Source organism: Microcaecilia unicolor, chromosome 2 (genome assembly GCF_901765095.1).
Source record: "Microcaecilia unicolor chromosome 2, aMicUni1.1, whole genome shotgun sequence".
Lineage (NCBI taxonomy): Eukaryota > Metazoa > Chordata > Amphibia > Gymnophiona > Siphonopidae > Microcaecilia > Microcaecilia unicolor.
In genome coordinates, this window is record NC_044032.1 from 354,239,773 (window position 1) to 354,259,930 (window position 20,158).

A 20,158-nucleotide genomic window follows, 5' to 3' on the forward strand; every position below is an offset into this window, starting at 1 on the left:
TTGGTCAATATAATGAAAGTTTTCTCAAGATTAACTTCCACCTAAGGCCCTAAGGTATACTGTAAATAACTCAATTACCTGCTGTCTTAAGTTTTGTTTTAACTATTAATTGGCTTACTGGGTGAGAATGGAGACAGTGGCTGGAACTGTAGAAAAGTGTGTGCTGAGACTGGGACCACATATAATTGATGTTGGCCTATCCATAACTCTATGTTCAATCAGTGACACACATCCATGCTCCATAGTAATTTTATTTACAAACTTTCCATGTTACTACAAATTCTCATTAGCTCTTCTCATCTGTTACCTCCAAATTCACTCTTGACAAGATAGTTGCATACAAAGTAGGAATACTGCATTTTTATTCCATGGTGAGGGAAGATGAACTGGGCCAGTACAATTTTTGGATCTAGAACATTAAAACACATAAAAGACCTTTTAGGCACCTCCCCTTTAAGTTTCAATAATGTCATCTATTCATGTTGGTCCTTCCCATCACTGTTTATAAATAACAAATACATTTATTCATTTAGTTCCACATTTTGCTCTCTTGGACTTGTTTCATTTCTAAAAAACTTATATCAGCTAATGTAATATTTCTTGGAATTAAATGTATGCATAATTTATTAAGACTGAAACTACCTCCCAGTTGGTCTTTAACAGTAAATACTATTGGTCAGTATTTCAATTATCCACATATAGACTGGGTTAATGTAACATCGGTACATGCTAGGGAGGTGAAATTTCTTGATGAAATCAAGGACAGCTTCATGGAACAGCTGGTTCAGGAGCCCACAAGAGAAGGAAAAATACTAGACTTAGTCATTACTGGAGCTCATGATCTGGTGCGGGGTGTAACAGTGCGAGGGCCGCTTGATAACAGTGATCATAATATGATCAGTTTTAAAATTGGCATTGAAGTAAGTGAACTTAGGAAATCAAATACACTAGCGTTTAACTTTAGAAAAGATGATTACGACAAAATGAGAAAAACGGTGAAAAAAAGACTGAAAGGTGCAGCTTGCAGGGTAAAAAACTTGCATCAGGCGTGGATGCTGTTTAAAAACACCATCCTGGAGGTACAGGACAAATATATTCCGCGTATTAGAAAAAGAGGAAAAAAGACCAAACGTCAGCCGGCGTGGCTAAACAGTAAGGTAAAGGAAGTCATTAGAACCAAAAAACAATCATTCAGAAAGTGGAGAAGAGAACCGACTGTAGGTAACAAGATAAAACATAAGGAATGCCAAGCCAAATGCAAAGCGGAGCTAAGGAGGGCAAAAAAGGACTTTGAGAAAAAGTTAGCATTAGAATACATAGTAAAAAATTACATAGTAAAAAATACATAGTAAACATTTTTTTTTTAGATACATTTAAAGCAGGAAGCCAGGTAAAGAATCGGTTGGGCCACTGGACGAAAATGGTGTTAAAGGGACGATCAGGGAAGACCGAGCCGTAGCGGAGAAATTAAATGAATTCTTTGCCTCGGTCTTCACCGAGGATTTGGGAGGGACACCAGTGCCGGAAAGCAAATTTGAAGCAGGCGAGTCGGAGAACTAAACAAATTCTCTGTCAACTTGGAGGACGTAATGGGTCAGTTCTGCAAACTGAAGAGTAGTAAATCACCAGGACCTGATGGTATTCATCCCAGAGTATTAATAGAACTGAAAAATGAACTTGTAGAGCTACTGTTAGTAATATGCAATCTATCCCTAAAATCTAGTGTGGTATCGGAAGACTGGAGGATAGCCAATGTTACGCCGATTTTTTAAAAAGGTTCCAGAGGAGATCCGGGAAATTACAGACCGATGAGTCTGACGTCGGTACCGGGCAAAATGGTAGAGGCTATTATCAAGAACAAAATTACAGAGCATGTACAAAAACATGGGCTGATGAGACAAAGTCAGCACAGATTTAGTGAAGGGAAGTCTTGCCTCACCAATCTACTGCATTTTTTTGAGGGGGTGAACAAACATGTGGACAATGGGGAACCGGTGGATATTGTGTATTTGGATTTTCAAAAGGCGTTTGACAAAGTGCCTCATGAAAGACTCCTGAGAAAACTGGAGAGTCATGGGATCGGAGGTAGGGTATTACTATGGATTAAGAGCTGGTTGAAAGATAGGAAGCAAAAAGTAGGGTTGAATGGTCAGTATTCTTAGTGGAGAAGTGTAGTTAATGGGGTCCCGCAGGGGTCTGTGTTGGGACCACTGCTTTTTAACATATTTATAAATGACCTAGAGATGGGAGTAACTAGTGAGGTAATTAAATTCACAGATGACACAAAATTATTCAGGGTCGTCAAGTCGCAGGAGGAGTGTGAAAGATTACAGCAGGACCTCGCGAGACTGGGGGATTGGGCGTCCAAGTGGCAGATGAAGTTCAATGTTGACAAGTTCAAAGTGATGCTTGTGGGTAAGAGGAACCCGAATTACAGCTATGTCATGCAAGGTTCCGCGTTAGGAGTTATGGACCTAGAAAGGGATCTGGGAGTCATCGTGGATAAGACGTTAAAAACTTCTGCTCAGTGTGCTGTGGCGGCTAAGAAAGCACACAGAATGTTGAGTATTATTAGGAAAGGGATGGAAAACAAACACGAGGATGTTATAATGCCGTTGTATCGCTCCATGGTGCGACCGCACCTCGAGTATTGTGTCCAATTCTGGTCGCTGCATCTCAAAAAAGATATAAAGGAATTAGAAAAGGTGCAGAGAAGGGCGACAACAATGATAAAGGGAATGGAACAACTTCCCTATGAGGAAAGGCTCTTCAGCTTGGAGAAAAGGCGGCTGAGGGGTGATATGATATAAGTCTACAAGATAATGAGCGGATTAGAGCGGACAGATGTGAAGCGTTTGTTTACACTTTCAAACAACAACAAAACCAGGGGACATAAGATGAAGCTAGAATATGGTAGATTTTAAAACAAACAGGAGAAAGTTTTCTTTACTCAGTGTGTAGTTAGACTCTGGAACTCGTTGCCGAAGAATGTAGTGACAGCAGCTGGCCTTATGGAATTTAAAGGGGGTTTGGACAGATTCCTGAGGGAAAAGTCCATTGAACATTATTAATTTTTTTTTTTTTGGGGGGGGGGGGGGGGGGGGTGCTGGGTTCTTGAAGCCTGGATTGGCCACTGTCGGAGACGGGCTTCATGGACCCTTGGTCTTTTTCCAATATGGCGGTACTTATGCACTTAGCTGATGCAGCAGGCATTTCTTTTTAAAAATGCCAACCATGGTGTTTTAAACAAACAAACAAACAAACAAGAAAGCATGAATATTCAGTCCTGCTATCCATATAAAAGACAATTCTATAAACTGTGTGCTAACATTTATATGCCCACTGCATGTGTAAATGTTTAAAATACTAAAACTTATGTGCATATGTGTGCACATACCTGCATTATGTGCTAGTAGACAGGCGATATTCTGCAAATACCTGCTTCACTTAGTGTGAATCTGCAAGCAGGGCATACATAGGGGCGGGATAAAGGTACAGGCTCCCCACTTATGCACATAACTTACAGAAAACTGCAAGCTAGGTGCTTCCTTGCCAAAATGCACACATATGTTGTTTTATATGCCAGATAACCCACTGAGTGTTATATGTGTGAGTGCAATATATTTGATTTTTTTTTGTACATTTTTCTTTGGCTCTCCCTTCTCTGCACTAATCCTGCTCTAATTTCTGTCTCTCTTTAATCTTCCTTCCCCTCCACGGGAGTCCTGCACCTCTCCCCCACACCCCCTGCGTCCTTCTAACTTCTCATGGTTTCTAGTTATATCCACACAAGCAGTCTTCCACCAGCATCAGGATCTTTGCTCTGACACAACTTTTTGTTCTCATGTCACAGCATAGGTCCCAATGCTAGCAGAAGCCTGCTTGTGTGGACTGCTGCCAGTATGGCAGTACAGCTAGAGGCCATAAGAAGTAAGGAGGAAAGGAAAAGATGCAGGATTTGCATGGAGGAGAGGCGGTGATTAAACAGAAACCAGAGCAGGACTCATGTGGAGAAGTGAATAAGCAAGAAAGGGGAGAAAGGAACAGATGGGGGTAAAGAGCCTGATGCTGGCAAAATTTCATGCATATAACGTGCATGTGTTATACACATTTTTTTTGCATGTTCCGAAATTAGTGTGTGTTATATATGTGAAAATGCTATAGGCACCTACTTACAGAATTGCCTCCATAGCATGCAGCACTGAATAAACATAGAGTTCACTGACCAGAAACAGCTATAGAGATAGCAGCAATACTCAGCCGCTATCTGTATAATTATATGGTTTAAGATAGGGCAACCTTTTTGTTTCCTAAATTAAACTGCATTGCTCATGGATAGTGGCTGAATATTGCTGACTTTCTGATGAGTTAGGCTGAAAGTCCAGGTTCTGTCCCAGCGCTATATGAATAGGGGTTCATTTTATAACAAGATGCCTAACTTTGAAGGTGGATAAGATGCTTATTTTGACAGTATTTTATAAAGACACACAGGTACCTATGTATCTTTATAAAATACAAATGCAAATCCAACAGAAATAGTGCCTATATTCAAAGCACACATAAACCGCTTTGAATGTAGTTGCAAAAACCTCAGAAAGGCGGTATATCAAGTCCCATTTCCATTTCCCTTTCATAAGCAGATATAAGTGCTGGCAGGTGAACTGTGACTCTGCACATGCTCCACACAAATTCCATGCCTGTGCACACCTACTGTAAAAGTATGCAATGGCTTGTACCACTTGTACTTTTAGATGGGTGACCCAAGTTTTTAAGAACCTACTTATGCACATAAAACTATTTTAGACACAAAAATGGTTTATAAAATTACCCTTCATGTACCAGGATGATCTGTAAGAATTTTGAGTGGCACTGTACAGTACCACAGAAAATTCTCATATACAGCCAGGGCTTAATTTGTAGACAAAAAGGAAGTGGAACTGTGGGGAGGGGGCACGCAGGCAGGCTAAAGGTAGGGGTAACAGGAAAAGGAAGGTTGGATTAGGGAGCAGAGTGATTGTTCTCTGCTATGTTCTAGACTCACCTCTCCCCTCCTCTTCCCTGCAGTCTGCCTTAAAGTGAGGGCTGACGCAGAGCACCCCTACTGCTCTAGAGTCTGAAAAGAAGTAATGGAACTGAGTTCCAGGCCGTTCCCCCAGAAATTAAGCCCTAGATAGAGCACTAATCCATACAGCAGCTGCCACCATATGGATACGTGCTTTTGAAATTTGGGCCCTATCTGGTCAATATGGAAAACGATTTAACTGGCCAGAAATGGCCACTGAATGGTTAAATGCTTGGCTGGGGCTATCCGCTAATTTTCAGTGGCACTTAATCGGATAACACCGCTGAAAATTAGTGGTTAGCACCTAAGTGAAAACCGGCTGCTTGAAGGCATTCCAGGGCAGAGTCAACATTTAGCCAGTTAAAAAACGGTATTTAGCACTTAACCGGCCAGAGTAAGCACAAAAATGGGCCTGCATAAAACACAGACCTATCTTTATGCAGCAACCCATGGCCAGTTAAGTTAATATCGACCTAACCGGCCATGTGTTAGCTGGCTCCACATAAACTGGATATTCAATGCTGAAGCCTAGACATGGCTGGCATTGAATATCCAGGAATAATGCCAGCGGCATTCAGCAAAATGCTCACAGTTGCCGACTGAATATTTACCTCTATATTCCTATCTTGCATGTACCAGGGTGGCACTGACCTTGGATTCTAATGAATAGTAGAGCAGCACCATAATTTACATATTGTTTGTATAGCACATACCATGTGTACACAGCACTGTATAAAGACACATAAAATGTGAAGTGACAGGATGAGACTTCAAAACCTCCATGTTCTAATTTCATTTGCAGGTTAACTAGAAACCAGAAAGAAAATTTAAGTGGGAGGTATGTCAACATTTTTGCCCAACGAACGTCTGTAAAAAAACACAAAAAACAAACAAACATATGCACACACACACACACACATACATATATATAGTATGTGTATATATATATATATAATTTTATATATGCACACGCACTATATGTACACATTCAGATATAACATAATATATTTGTAAGCCTTTTTGATATGACAATGTAAACGTGGCTCTCATGCAGAACATTACACCTGCTGTTAAGTAACGCTAGAAGCTGTAAACTGTAGAAATTCAAATGCAAATTCATATTATAAAAATAAAGATAAAAATGTACAATTCTGTGACTTTACATGTGTTACTGAACAGCTGTGAACGTCTGTGATGCCATTTTTCCTATTTAAAATAACTAAAAATGTGAGAATACTAAATTCTGCCATCCCTACTGACAAATTATGGCTTATATGTGCACAGCAAACAATCCCTGAGAAGCCATTAAGATATATTCTCTTTCCAGCAGCTCCATCTCCCAGAATCCAGATAGAAGATTGTAATATTTACTCCATTTTCTTCCCATAAATAGCCAAATTATTTTTGAAATGCATCCAAACTTCTGTTTGTCCTTACAGCAGGATTGCTGTGATACTCCTTGATGGTCTTCCATATGCTGAAAATGGTTCAGGATTTATAATTATTTTACCTATTTCCTTTATACATAGAGATCACTGCTTTCTGTGCTTTTCAGCAGCATACTTCCTGCAAAAGGAAAGAAAATCTGTCACATGATAGTAAAAGCACAATGCACTGTACCATAAAAGCTGCTGTAATTCTTTTGGCTCCTTATTCATTTCCTTTACCTTCAGCATGCATTCCAAGGACAAAGCTTCCATAAGATTTCATGTGCATATACATTGTAAGCAGGGGAATTGACTTTGTCATAGGATATCAGAATGGTTATAAAATCCCTGGCTTTTATAAATGCTCATAACCTAAAGAATCATGCCAAGTGTGCTAAGTATAAATGGTTCCTACAACTGTATAGTTCTAAAATATGCAACACAGGTCCTTGGGAGGGGGAAAGAATTTGTTAAAATTAATAATGTTTTCTCTGAAATTTTGGAACTGTCATATACCAACAGTAAATGCTTATTTTCTTCCTGCTGCTATTATAAGCACTTGCTGAAGCAATCAAGTTGTAAGAATGAGTTTACAAGTGTGTGGCATCTGGAAGAAAGATCTAAACCAACTAAAAAGTTGTATATCCTCCAAAGGTGGTACCCTGTGGAAATATTTCATCTAATCACAATTTTTAGCAAAATCTCTGATAATTACAATGAACGATGTAGAACATATCCTATCCAAATACAGAGAAGTGGTGTAAGGAACATTATTTAAAAGTCAGATAAAACTATTTTACTTGCTCAAAAAGCTGTCACTACCAAAAACTACTATCACTTGTTTCATAAACAGAGGCCTATGGCCCAGTGCTAAAGTTTTATATTTTACTTAATATATTTAATATCCAGTTGACATTCAGCCTACAGCAATCAGCAGTTTTTGACACTGACCGTGGCTGGTACAATTAAACCTGTAAATTCAATACCAAGCCATGTCTAGGCACCAGCATTGAATAACTGAAGTTGTGCAGGTGTCTGCTGATATTCAGTGCCAGCAACGCACAGCTAAACAGGCAAATAGAGGCCAACCAAAACTGCTTTTTTGAGTTTCAGCCAAAACTGAAACTGCCACTGAAGTTATCTGAAAGCTTTTAGCTGAAACCAAAACTGAAAACTCAATTTGGTTGTGTGAATGAGAAGAACCAGTGAGGACCAATGGGGACTTTAACAGCTTGCAGTCTGCATCCCTCTGTTAAACCTACAGTATCCAAGCCAGAATATATTTTAAAAAATGAAAGACCGTATTTTACCTCCAAACAAAATAGCCCCCACACACATGGCTTGCAACTAATGAAAACTGTGACTGAAAGCCACAATGCTTTTACTGTGGCTGACTTTTGAGCCACACTCGGAGTGATGGCCGACGTCATAATTCCACATTCCAGCCAATATTCAAAGCAGAGCAAGAATGGGCAGGAGTAACTGCGGATCGCTCCTGCCCAACTACACCCCTAGACCAGCAGGGATTGTAAAATAGGCCCTGGGGAGCCTACAGGTGGGGGAGACACTCGACAGGGAGCCAAGGAGAAGGAGCAATGTCTATTTGGAGAGGGAGAGTGAAGAAAACAAATGGGACAAATCACAAATTTTCAGCTGCCATCGAAAACACATGGTCATTGGCTAAAACCAAAAACATGTCCGAAAATTAAAATAACCTTTTGGCTGAAACTGTATTGGGGAAGAAAAAGGATTCTGGGCTGGTTTCGGCACCATAACTGAAACTGAAATTTGTTCAGTAAAGATAGGACTGCCTTTTGTGCAGCCCTATATGCTCACTGAGCTTTGCAAGCATCGGCACTGAATATGGCTGGTAGCCACATATCTGCTGATGCTTCCTTGACTCTACCCCCAGATCATCCCGGCACTATCTGGGCAGTGCCAGCAGTCAGAGCCGATATTCAGCAGCACTTCCCAGTAAAATGCTCTGCATATTGGTGGCCAGCCTGCTTAATATGGTTTAAGAAAGCAGGATGCTCTCCTGCCCACTTAAACCACACTGAATATCAACTCCTATATTTTTAATTTGCCTATCATTACATTTTAAGCAATTTCCAGTAAACCATACATGTCAATTAAAACATCCTGAAATGTTAAATATAATACAATTATGCAAATGCTGTATGAAACAAATGTGCTCTGTTTTTTCCAAAAAATCTCTTTCACAGCATAATTTGATGGCAATACATTACAGAGTTGTGCCCTTATGACTATGAAACCCAGTACGCACCTTGCAAACAACAGAAACTGGGGGTAGAGTCAATAATGCCCAGCTGATCGAAAGCCCTGAACCTTTCCAAATAGCACTCTAAAAATAGTGCTGGAACAGTGCGGGGCTTTACTGCCCCTATGATCAGAGATAATAGCACACAAATTTATGTGTGCTATTATTTCTGATCATAGGATAAAGTGGGGGAGGATTGTGCCTGAGCAGGATACAAATACCTGGCAAGATCCCAAAAAGTACAAAACATTTTATACTGCTTATACCTGAAATAGTGAATTTTCCCCAATTTAATAATGGTCCATGGACTTTTCCTTTAGGAAGCTGTCCATACCTTTTTTAAACTCCGCTAAGCTAACCGCCTTTACCACATTCTCTGGCAACGAATTCCAGAGTTTAATTACACGTTGAGTGAAGAAATATTTTCTCCGATTTGTTTTAAATTTACAACTTTTTAGCTTCACCACATGCCCCCTAGTCCTAGTATTTTTGGAAAGCATAAACAGACGCCTCCTGTCTACCCGTTCAACTCCAATCATTATTTTATAGACCTCTATCATATCTCCCCTCAGCTGCCTTTTCTCCAAGCTGAAGAGCCCTAGCCGCTTTAGCCTTTCCTCATAGGGAAGTCGTCCCATCCCCTTTATCATTTTCGTCGCCCTTCTCTGCACCTTTTCTAATTCCACTATATCTTTTTTGAGATACTGCGACCAGAATTGAAAACAATATTCGAGGTGCAGTCGCACCATGGAGTGATACAAAGGCATTATAACGTCCTCATTTTTGTTTTCCATTCCTTTCCTAATAATACCTAACATTCTATTTGCTTTCTTAGTCGCAGCAGCACACTGAGCAGAAGGTTTCAATGTACCGTCAACAACACCTAGATCCCTTTCTTGTTCGGTGACTCCTAACGTGGAACCTTGCATGATGTAGCTATAATTCGGATTCCTCTTTCCCACATGCATCACTTTGCACTTGCTCACATTAAATGTCATCTGCCATTTAGACGCCCAGTCTCCCAAGGTCCTCTTGTAATTTTTCACAATCATCCCGCGATTTAACGACTTTGAATAACTTTGTGTAGTCAGCAAATTTAATTACCTCACTAGTTACTCCCATCTCTAGGTCATTTATAAATATGTTAAAAAGCAGCGGTCCCAGCACAGACCCCTGTGGAACCCCATTAACTATCCTTCTCCATTGAAAATACTGACCATTTAACCCTACTCTGTTTTCTATCTTTTAACCAGTTTTTATGTAGGGCTGATCTGTTCTAATCCACCTTGTTTAGTTTTCCAATATTGATGTTCTAGTGCCCACTGAATTGTTTATGCTGCTGCCCTTGTTGTGTGACTCCTGGAAGTTAGTGTTATTATGGTAGTATTGAATTGTTCTTTAGGTCCTAAGTGACATTTTTTGTGTTTTATATCACTTTATTATGTGTGGTACTAGTTTTCGGGATTTGATTTTAGATCACGCCTTTCTCAGCAGTAGCTCAAGGCAAGTTACATTCTGATACAATAGGTATTTTCCTGTTCCTGAAGGGTTTACAATCTAAGGGCTACTCCTAAGGATTTTAACTTGCCCAATCAAACTCCATTCAACCGCACCTTGGCCCTGCCTTAACCCCACCTACTCTTTAACCCCACCCGTAGCCTCCCCAAACAGTTGAGTCACCAACCGCCTATGCCGATATTCAACAGTTAAGTGCCCACTGAACGCGATTTACACTGCTTTGAATACTGACCCCAATGAAACCATGGAAGCTGAATACTGACTGACTTGACTATTTTTTGCACATGCAAAATGGCCTTAATATATATGCTAACTTTTACTGCATAGGTCCATTGTTTTCAGACACAGTATAGGCTGTCAGTTTAGGAAAAAGACATCATTAATAGTTAATTAAATATTAAAAATCATTCCCAGACAGAAAATACTGTTCCCCACCAATGTGGTTGATAAAAACATTAGCATATTCTTCTGAAGTTGCTTACTACTTTCTACTGCAGTACAAGCCAGAAATCATAACTGGTGAATATTTTGTATAGTATATGCCTTCCACTATATCTGCACTCAAAACTAAAATTGTCACTCCTTTTCAATGAAACATAAAAAAAATGTTATACTGATTTTAATTTTACCTTTGCTTATAAAATCTGATGATGCTACGTCACAAATAATTAGAGCAGTGCCTTGGCTGCTTGAAGATTACTTTTCTCAGGTTTTTTTTGGTGGCTGTTCTTGTGTTACTTTGGTGCGCACAGAGGTGGGAGGAAGGGGGAGGTTCGGTGTGTCTCTTCAGAGTTTACTTGGAACAGGGGCTGATTACAGTTGGGGTGGGTGGGTACACCAAGGCCACATTAACTCGTTCACTACCATTCTTAGGGCACATGATCTCGGCCACACCTTCTGGTCTGGGCTGACTCAGTAACTCTCCTGGTAAAAGGGAAAGAAAAAGAAATGTTAAGGTAATTTTAAAACAAACAAGACATCATTTCTTTACAAAATTAAATGTTAAATATATGCTAATTTGGACATTGATAATATACTTGCTTTTTCTGATAAATAAAGGTTTATATTAGAGTACCTACAATTAAAAAAACGACTAGACAGGCAAAATCTGTCACCATTTACCCTATTAATTTCAGTACAGTATATTCTTACAGGCTATCTCAAGACTTTCAATTAGACACTGCAAATTACAGCAGGGTTAAAGCAAGCACTTGTAAATAAGATCTCATAGTCAAATGAGATCCGTAACACTTTATGCATTGTCACAGTACATTCTGAGGGCCTGGAAGTGCAGCAAAGTTAAACAAACAGTTGTGATTCAAAGATGGACAAAGAACACTGAAAAACAGTAGTTGCCCCACTAGCTTGTTGCCTAAAGGAACCCCTTATATACCATGGAAGCAAACTTCAATTCTGCTGTGGTTTATATTTTACAGTTAGGGGATAATGTTATAAAACATCTAAGGTGAAATTACTTATCTGTAACAGGTCTGTAACAGGTGTCCTATGAGGAAAGAAGGATATAGCCTTACACGTGGGCAACATCATCCAATGGAGCTTGCGCAGGAACACTCTTCAGCTTGTTTACCACAACTTTTCAGAATACTGCACTGCACAAGCGTGTATGTCTTTCCACCTGACATCACAGTGCAAGACCTAGTCAGTCAAGTTTTTAAGCTGATACAATTTCATTCCGAGGCGGAAGGCTATTTATCCTGCTGTCCTTCGAGAACACCTGCTACAGGTTGGAATGTTAAAGGGATCCCTGATCCTGAGTTATCAGTGTTGGAAAATTTTCCAGTTTCCTTGGATCTCTGCAGGAAAGCTTCAGAAGATGAGGGCACTAGGTTTGCCTCTACTAGAAAACAGTGATCAGAATCATGGTTCTACTTGAGTTTCAGAAGAGGTTTTGCTATGAGAGGTACTGGAGGATACAAGTGCAGAAGACTCTCCTCCCAATGAATGAGGAAGGTATCCGAGGCTAGTTTGCTGTGGGATTCTAGGCTGGAGCAGAACTGAGGGACTTTGTCGTAATGAGTGGCAAAAAGGTCTACTGATGGGGTGCCCTACCCTCAAAAGATTATGTGGAGATACAGACTACTCGCAAGGCTGCAATACCAGACTCAGTGCATCCACCAGACAGCTTTCTTTCCCTGCTAGATGTGTGGCTCTGAGCCATATCCCCTGAGAGATGGCCCGTTTTCACAATCCAATAGCTTCATGTCCCTACCTTCTTGTCAATTTATGTGCTCATTTTCAAAACAGAAAAATGTCCAAAAAATGACATACAGGCAAATAAACATATTTCTCACAGAAAACAGTCTAAAGTGTATAATCAAACCACACACAAAAACCGCCCAAGTCCGCTAGCTGCCGAAAAGAAGGTGTTCCCACAGGGGGCGTTCATAGGTGTGACATGGGCGGTGTAACATTATGAATGTTTACTGCTGATAATGGATAAGCAAATCGACTTCCTGGGGGTGGAAAGAAAAACTCCCAGAAGTGTCTAGGGCAGTGGTTTCAAAACCTGGTCCTGGAGGCACCCTAGCCAGTCAGGTTTTCAGGATATCTACACTGAATAATTATGAGAGAGATTTGCAAGCACTGCCTCCACTGCATGCAAATCTCTTTAATGAATATTCATTGTGGATATCTTGAAAACGTGACTGGCTGGGGTGCCTACAGGACCAGATTTGGGAACCACTGGTCTAGGGTAAGGCTAAACCTGTCTTTAGACTCATTTGTGATTTTGCTGAGTTGGAGAGTGGAGAGATGGAAGTGGTCATTTGTGAGGAATACAAATACAAAAAAAAAATCAAAATTGTGGTTATCACCTAAGTTGCAATACACGTTCCTTTCACTGCTGGACACTTTGAATACATCAGATGGGTTTTTGTATGTGTAACAACCCAAAGGATGTAGAGACCACTAGTCTTGAACATCTTTATTCTGCACCAAGGACCTACTTTCAAATGTGACACTTAGCAAAACAACACAAAACCCTGCAAAGACACGAGTAATACCTGATCAAGAATGCAGTCTTGAAAAGCCTTGCGTGTTCTAGACCGCCTGCAGTTCGAGGAGATTAATATGATGTCGTTTCTCCCGTGGGTTCCAAGAATCTTGTGTGTGGAGAACGTCAAGGTGAGCACCCCAACCTACCATGGACATCCTTGGTGAGGACCTCGTGATGTGGAGGGGGCTAAAACAGAAGACCCCGGGTGAGATTCTGGTATACCATCCATCACTGTCTAGAGTGGTGTAGCTGTGGAGTGACCTGAATTTGAGCTGAGAGCAATCCTGTGGCTTGGGACCACTGAGAGGAAGTAGAGTCGACCTAACGGTGTTACATGGGCTGTTGAAGCCATGTGACTCAGTAGGAAGAGCATCTGACGAGCAGATACTTGAATGGATTTGCGCACCTGAGTGGCAAGAGTCAGTACGTTGTTAGGTCTTAGTTGAGGAAGGAAGGTCTGGCCCTGAGTAGTATCAAAGAGAGCCCCTATGAACTCTAATGTCTGAACTGGTTGGCTAATTGATCACAAACCCAAGGAGCTCTAGGAGCCTTATGGTCTGGCCCTGAGTAGTATCAAAGAGAGCCCCTATGAACTCTAATGTCTGAACTGGTTGGCTAATTGATCACAAACCCAAGGAGCTCTAGGAGCCTTATGGTGGATAGAATAGAGGAGTGTGCCGACTCCTGGGAGTCTACCTTAACCAGTCATCCAGATAGGGAAAGATACGGATGCCCCACGTGCGAACTGTTGAAGTTACCACTATCAGACACTTCGTGAAGACTCGAGGCGCAGAAGCCAAGCCAAATAGTAAGACCTTGTATTGATAGTGCAGAGTCCCACAGCAGAAGCAGAGGAACTTTCTGTGTGCAGGGAGAATAGATATGTGCGTGTACCCTCCTTGAGATCTAGAGAGCAAATACGTTGTTGAATTGTAGCATGAGAAGTCGTGATTCCAAGGAAACCATGCAAACGTTTCTTTGAGTAAAAACTTGTTTAAGCCTTGCAGATTGAGAATTGGATGTACTCCCCATCATCTTTTTTGGTATGAGAAAATATCTGGACAACTGTACAGTGGCAATGCTCTCTATGAAGGAATCAAAAATTGGGCAGTTTAGACTGAGGTGGTGTCTGGGATTTTTGATCCCGATGCTGCCTTGGACATAAGAGTTGGACGTAGTCCTTTGAGGTGAAGGAAGAGTAGGAATGTAATGACGCTAGACATATAGTAATTAGAGCTTCAATATCCTCCTTCAAATCTTCTAGAAGAAGTAGCAGAAGTTCATGTACTGGATAGAGTTTTTTATAGTATCTGTATGTTTTCTAATTAGGTCAGTCACTTCCTCGACTTTGTCACCAAACAAGTTTTCTCCATGACAAGGGCCATCTGTTAGACACACCTGGACAAGAGATTAGAGGTCAGAGACCCTAAGCCAGGAGAGATACCACATTGCTACTGCTATGGCAGAAATGTGTGAAGAGACATCAAAGGCCTGCCCTGCCAGATATTTACGACAGTCGAGAAGTTTCCTTTAAAGCTTATGAAATTGCTCAGCTTTCTCGGGGGGGGGGGGGGGGGGGGGAAGAATTCCACAAAGGACAGAGTACTCTGTATTTGAGATTTAAATTGAATTGTGGAAAAAAAGTTGATAATTGGTTAGAATTGAAGTCTGAAATGTTTTTCTGCCAAAAGAATCAAAATGTTCTAGCTTCTCTTTCTGGAGGAGCAGAAGCATGAGATCTTGAACCGTGAGTGAGTTTTAAAGCAGATTTCACAACTAGGGATTGATAGTAACTGTGGATTTCTGTATCCTATACATTTTATCAGTTTTTTGGGGCTATCTGAACTGTAAGTGGAGTCTCCCAGTTTTTGAGTAGAGTACTTTTCATAACTGTATGAAGTGGAGAATCATAACCCAGAACTTCAAAAAGTTCTGAATGAAATTCTTCCTCTGTCTCTAATTTGAAAGGTATGGCCTGAGTCATCTCAAGGACAAAGCCAGGAAAGAATATACTTTCTGGAGGATATCTACGTCTCCCAGGTGGCGAAGAAACAGATGAAATGTCATAGGACTCCACAGCTGAGAGGTCCTGTGGGTCCTGATCCATCTCTCAAGAGAGGTTTGCCTCTTCAAAGTACTGTTCATGGGAAGAATGTGGAAGAGAGTGTCAACTACAGCGCTGGCTCTGCGTCAAAGCAGATGAGTCTCTGAAGTTGGAGACAATTCCTCTGCCAAAGCTGACACATGCGTCAGTTGGGTTCATGCTACCCCGGATGGTACCTTCTCCAATGACTGTCTCTCCAATGTACTGACAGGCTGGGCTGAGGCTGGTGCAAGCAACCTGCAACCTGTATAGACTGCAAATGTAGTAGCCCTGAAAGCTCTTCCTTGAGCATAGCCCAGATTTCCTTATGTAGAATAAGCGTTGGTACTTGCTGGGAAAATGGTATGAATGCAGCATGAGTAATAGCCTGTGTAGGCATTGGAGATCTCAAAGACCTCAAAGGCTCTCTATGAGAAATGTTGAAGAAAAGGACAGCTGCCATTGCATGAAAGCTTCCCACATGCATCAAGGATGTTGATGCAGGGGCGTTATTGGCAGAGTGCCTGGAGGTAGAACGATTGCGATGCTTCTTAGATTTTTTACACTGCAGGTTCCTCAAAGCACACAGCACTGACAAAGAGGACTTAGGGTCCTTATGCTGTCATGGTACCAAGTGTAAAATCGGACCCTCTCAATGTTGTGTCAGTGCACCCGATGCCAATGCAGGTTCCGCTTTGAGTGCAGAATCCCCTGGCAAGCTCGATGCGGATACTGATACCAATACAGAACCAAAAAAATTTTCATGCTGGACTCTGTGGGCTTTAAGGGTCCTTGCTTGCATGCACAGGTAGAGGCTACAAAGTATATCCCATTGCTCTGGACCCAAGCACTGAACACACCAGTTATAGGGGTTTGTGCCTGAAATAGTCCTATTGCATCGAGTACACTTCTTAAAGCCACTCAACACCCTTGTTGACATAGAGGGAAAAAATGGCCAATTCAAGGTCAAAAGGCTCTATGGCCCGGGGAGGTCGAGTAGTCGCATACCTGAGAATGGTCGATCCTTTCTGGGCAAAAGATGGGCTTGGAGGCCCCATAGGCCAAAAACTGAAAAAATGAAAAATAACTGAAAAAACAACTAAAGGCATAATATTCTCACATGTGGGTGACTTCATCCACGGAGCCTGATGCAGACAGGGCCAAGTGCACTCTCAATTTAAATCTTTGAGGCAGTGCCCCCATGATGCATGCGCAGGTGCCTTTCTGCCTGATGCTCGAGCGCGGGACCAGCAATCTATCGTTTTCCACAGAGCAGGAAGGTTGTTTTTTAAAATCTCTTCTCAGCATGTCAAACTTTACCTTTTACGTGCTTTCCCTTTTTCAGCTGTTATTTTCATATTCTTCTTTTTTCAATAACTAATTTCTTAATTGCTTGTTCTCAAAGAAAGATACTTGACTGCAGCAGTAAAAAGGCTTTTCTTCAGAGTGGATCCCCCTCCCCCCCCCCAGCCTGAAGACAGAAGGAATCAGAGAGGGACTTCCACAGGGACTCTTTATCAGTCACAGAAGGCAAGCGGTGTAAATCTCCACCAGAGCTGGTCAAAGAATGCATTTGGATCCATTCAGCCCAGAAAGGGACTACTGCCCAATGTGGGGCACTGCAAAGGTTGTTTTGACATATGTTACACAATGACTTATCTCAAGTAAAGCATTTATTACTATTAGAGCTCTCAAGGAACTGCCTAGAAAATATTAACATTTCTACCATATTATATTGGGCTCCATATGAACTATGTGCATATTCTGCAAGGTGTTTTACTTATTTTTTTCTGCATTTCTCTTTCAGCCCCTATTTGGCTGCGAGCTCTTGCAGCTGAGCCTAATGTTGCAAGGCTTGTGAAATTAATGCTTTATATCAATTAAATGATTGTTTATATTTTTCTAGATATTCTTTCTATGCTACTGTGTACAGTGAATTTATAAAATATATTTTAGTAAAGTTGTTTGCGCATGGCAGGTTTCAAGACAGACAGCAAGCTTCCTGAGCTCTGTGAACAACCCCTTTTCACCCCAGAATTTACCAGACTATATTCAACAACTTATTAACTGATAGGTTCCAGAGCTGAAGAAAAACAGACAGTTAAATGGTCCCCATCTTAATCAATTCATCATTCATGTAAAGACTAATTTTTTTTCAATCATGTCAATCTGCTACTAATGCTGTTACGAAAGCATGCAGCATTATTTGTTAAAGTGTTTCTACTTTCCACTAAAATCTTAAAAGCTTCCACACTGTCCAAATTTTATCTCGGTGAGTTTTAAAATGGAAAAACAATTCTGTTAAACATATTTTAGTGAACTGCGTAAGCATTTACTGTTAATACATTTTTTTAAAATTTGGCAAGGAAAGAGAACAGTTTGAACTACAAGTTCCTAGTACATCAGTAACTTGTTTACAAAAGAAGTCATTCTCCAAATAAGATGTGATAAAGTGAAAAATCTTCCAAGGAAAGAGGGTTCCCTCCCCCTAATATTCAGCCAGTGGCAGGCAGCATAGTTAGCTGCCGCTGATGGCACTAACCCCAGATATTCAATGCCAGGCCATATCTGTCAACTGGCATCGAATATCCGGTTTCACTTTTGTCCACAGCAACTTAAGCAGTTAAGCCGATATGCAGCACTAATCGGTTAAGTGTTTAGCAATTAAAGACAGGTCGCATAAATATCAGGCCTATCTTAACCGCTAAACTTAGCCAGTTAACGATGAATATTCACACTTAACTGGCTAAGTTGTACGACACAGTCGGTTAGCAGCTAGCCACTAAGCACTAATATTTAGCAGAGATAACCAGCTATCTTGAGCCAAATATTAGTGGTTAGCTAGATAAGTGCTATTTAACTAGCCAGGAGCCATTCCTGGCCGGTTAAATAACGCTGAATATCAGGTCCCCCTTTTTTTTTAGAAACCTAATTAGTGTTTCCAAAGGACATTGGTCTTTCTTTTTTTTTTTTCATTTTTCTGTACAGGATGATAGCAAGGCCTCACTGTGTTCAGTTTTGGAGGCCATATTTCAGTAAGGATATAAAAGACGACAGAAAAGCAGAGATATAGAGAGAGGAGATTTAAATATCTCAATATGTACTATGCACACCTGAGAGGAGAGGAGGGGAAGGAGAAATATGATACCAATTTTCAAATATTTGGAAGGTATCAATGCACAAGAAACAAACCCTTTCCAAAGAAAAGGAAACTGTTGAATTAGGGGGCCCAACATGAAGCCACAAAGAGAGAGACTCAGAAGTAACATCAGGAAATATGTTTTCACAAAAAAAACATTTGGGGGGGGGGCGCTCTTGGAAGAGGTAGAAGACACAAACAGTGATGAAATTCAAAAAGGAATGGGAAAAACACAGACAATCCTTAAATAGCAAGGATATAGAAACCAACAATGGCTGTTTTCACTCAAAACAGCAGTAAAATTACCTTTTTGTACTTCTAAGATGATACACTAGTAACTCGCCTATAGAGTGCTGTCCAAAACTAGCACTTTGCAGAAACTTAGATATGCCCAGGAGTAGGTGTAAATTCTGATGTTGATCTTGACACACACAGGCATGCATTCTCTTTCTGAAATGGGGAATACATGTATATATTTTGGCCCCACTCTAGTCCCATCCTAACCACGCCCCCATTCCATATGCATATATTTGTGATTTGCACATGTACATACTGGTTTTGTAAAATTGGATTTTCTAAGATTATTCAATATGCATGTATAAATGCTGGTATTTCCACATGTAAACTGCAAATGAGGCTTCTTAAATAACCACTTTATGGGGCCCTTTTACAAAGGCACATTGAAAAATGGCCTGCAGTAGCGTAGATGCCTATTTTGGGTGCATACAGAATCATTTTTCAGCACACCTGTAAAAAATGCCTTTTTTTTTAATTTTTGAAAATTGCTGCTTGTCCATTTTGGGTCTGAGACCTTACCACCAGCAATTGATCTAGCGGTAAGGTCTCATGCATTAACCAGGCAATAATGGATTATGTGCGTAAAATGCCAATTACCGCTCATGTGCCAGAAAATAAAAATATTTTTTGGCGCGCGTAGCAGATGTGCGTCAAAAATGAAATTACCACAAGGGCCACGCGGTAGCCAGGCAGTAACTCAAAATTGACGTGCGTTGGACATGCGTAGGCACCAACATAGCTTGGTAAAGGGGTCCCTTAGTAACATAGTAAAAGACCAAAATGATCCATCTAGTCTGCCTAGTAAGCTGGTCAGGATTGTAACTGCAAATTTAGGGGGGGGGGGGGGGTTGCCTCCTTAATCCTCCTCCCCACTGCTACTGTGCCAAATTATTGTGGGCTCTGTACCTATTTGGGCACAGATAGACATGTAAGTTTCTAAAATGGCAAACACGCAAGCCTACGTGTCAGCCCTTAAAGGTTTATCTTCTGAAATATGTAAAGTGCTGATACTTACAAGTTGCCACTGCTGATATTTTGTAACAGAGATGCTTCTACTGCATGTAAACATCTAATACTGCATATATTTCAGAAAAGGCTCTACATCAGCAGATCCTTAAATTTGGCATGTCCCAACCCAAACATCTCAATTCTGATTTGTACATTCTTTCTAAAAATCTGCCTTCGTGTCAGCTTTGGGTGTACCAAGTAGCTGCACTTTTGTCAAACCCTATCTACTAGCAGTGGGCAGCTGTGTGTCACCTGCCAGGTAGGTCTATTGATGCCAGTGTGGTGAGATCATACACATTACAAAGATTATAGCTGCTTACCATTTAA

The 20,158-nt window shown here is 40.8% G+C and overlaps 1 protein-coding gene across 2 annotated transcripts in view; it reads right to left on the reverse strand.

Annotated features, from left to right (window-relative positions):
- Nucleotides 1-233: 233 nt before the first annotated feature.
- MFHAS1 (malignant fibrous histiocytoma amplified sequence 1) overlaps nt 234-20,158 on the reverse strand; it is a 51,596-nt gene continuing 31,671 nt past the window's right edge. The window contains exons 2-4 of one of the 2 annotated variants that reach the window (XM_030194484.1): nt 10,918-11,212; nt 6,573-6,628; nt 234-409 (exon numbers count right to left, since the gene is read on the reverse strand). In XM_030194484.1, coding sequence (XP_030050344.1) covers nt 11,082-11,212 — 131 coding nt within the window. In that variant the 3' untranslated portion in view covers nt 234-409; nt 6,573-6,628; nt 10,918-11,081. Of the gene's footprint in view, nt 410-6,433; nt 6,629-10,917; nt 11,213-20,158 lie in introns of both variants that reach the window. The other variant, XM_030194483.1, reaches the window with a different exon arrangement.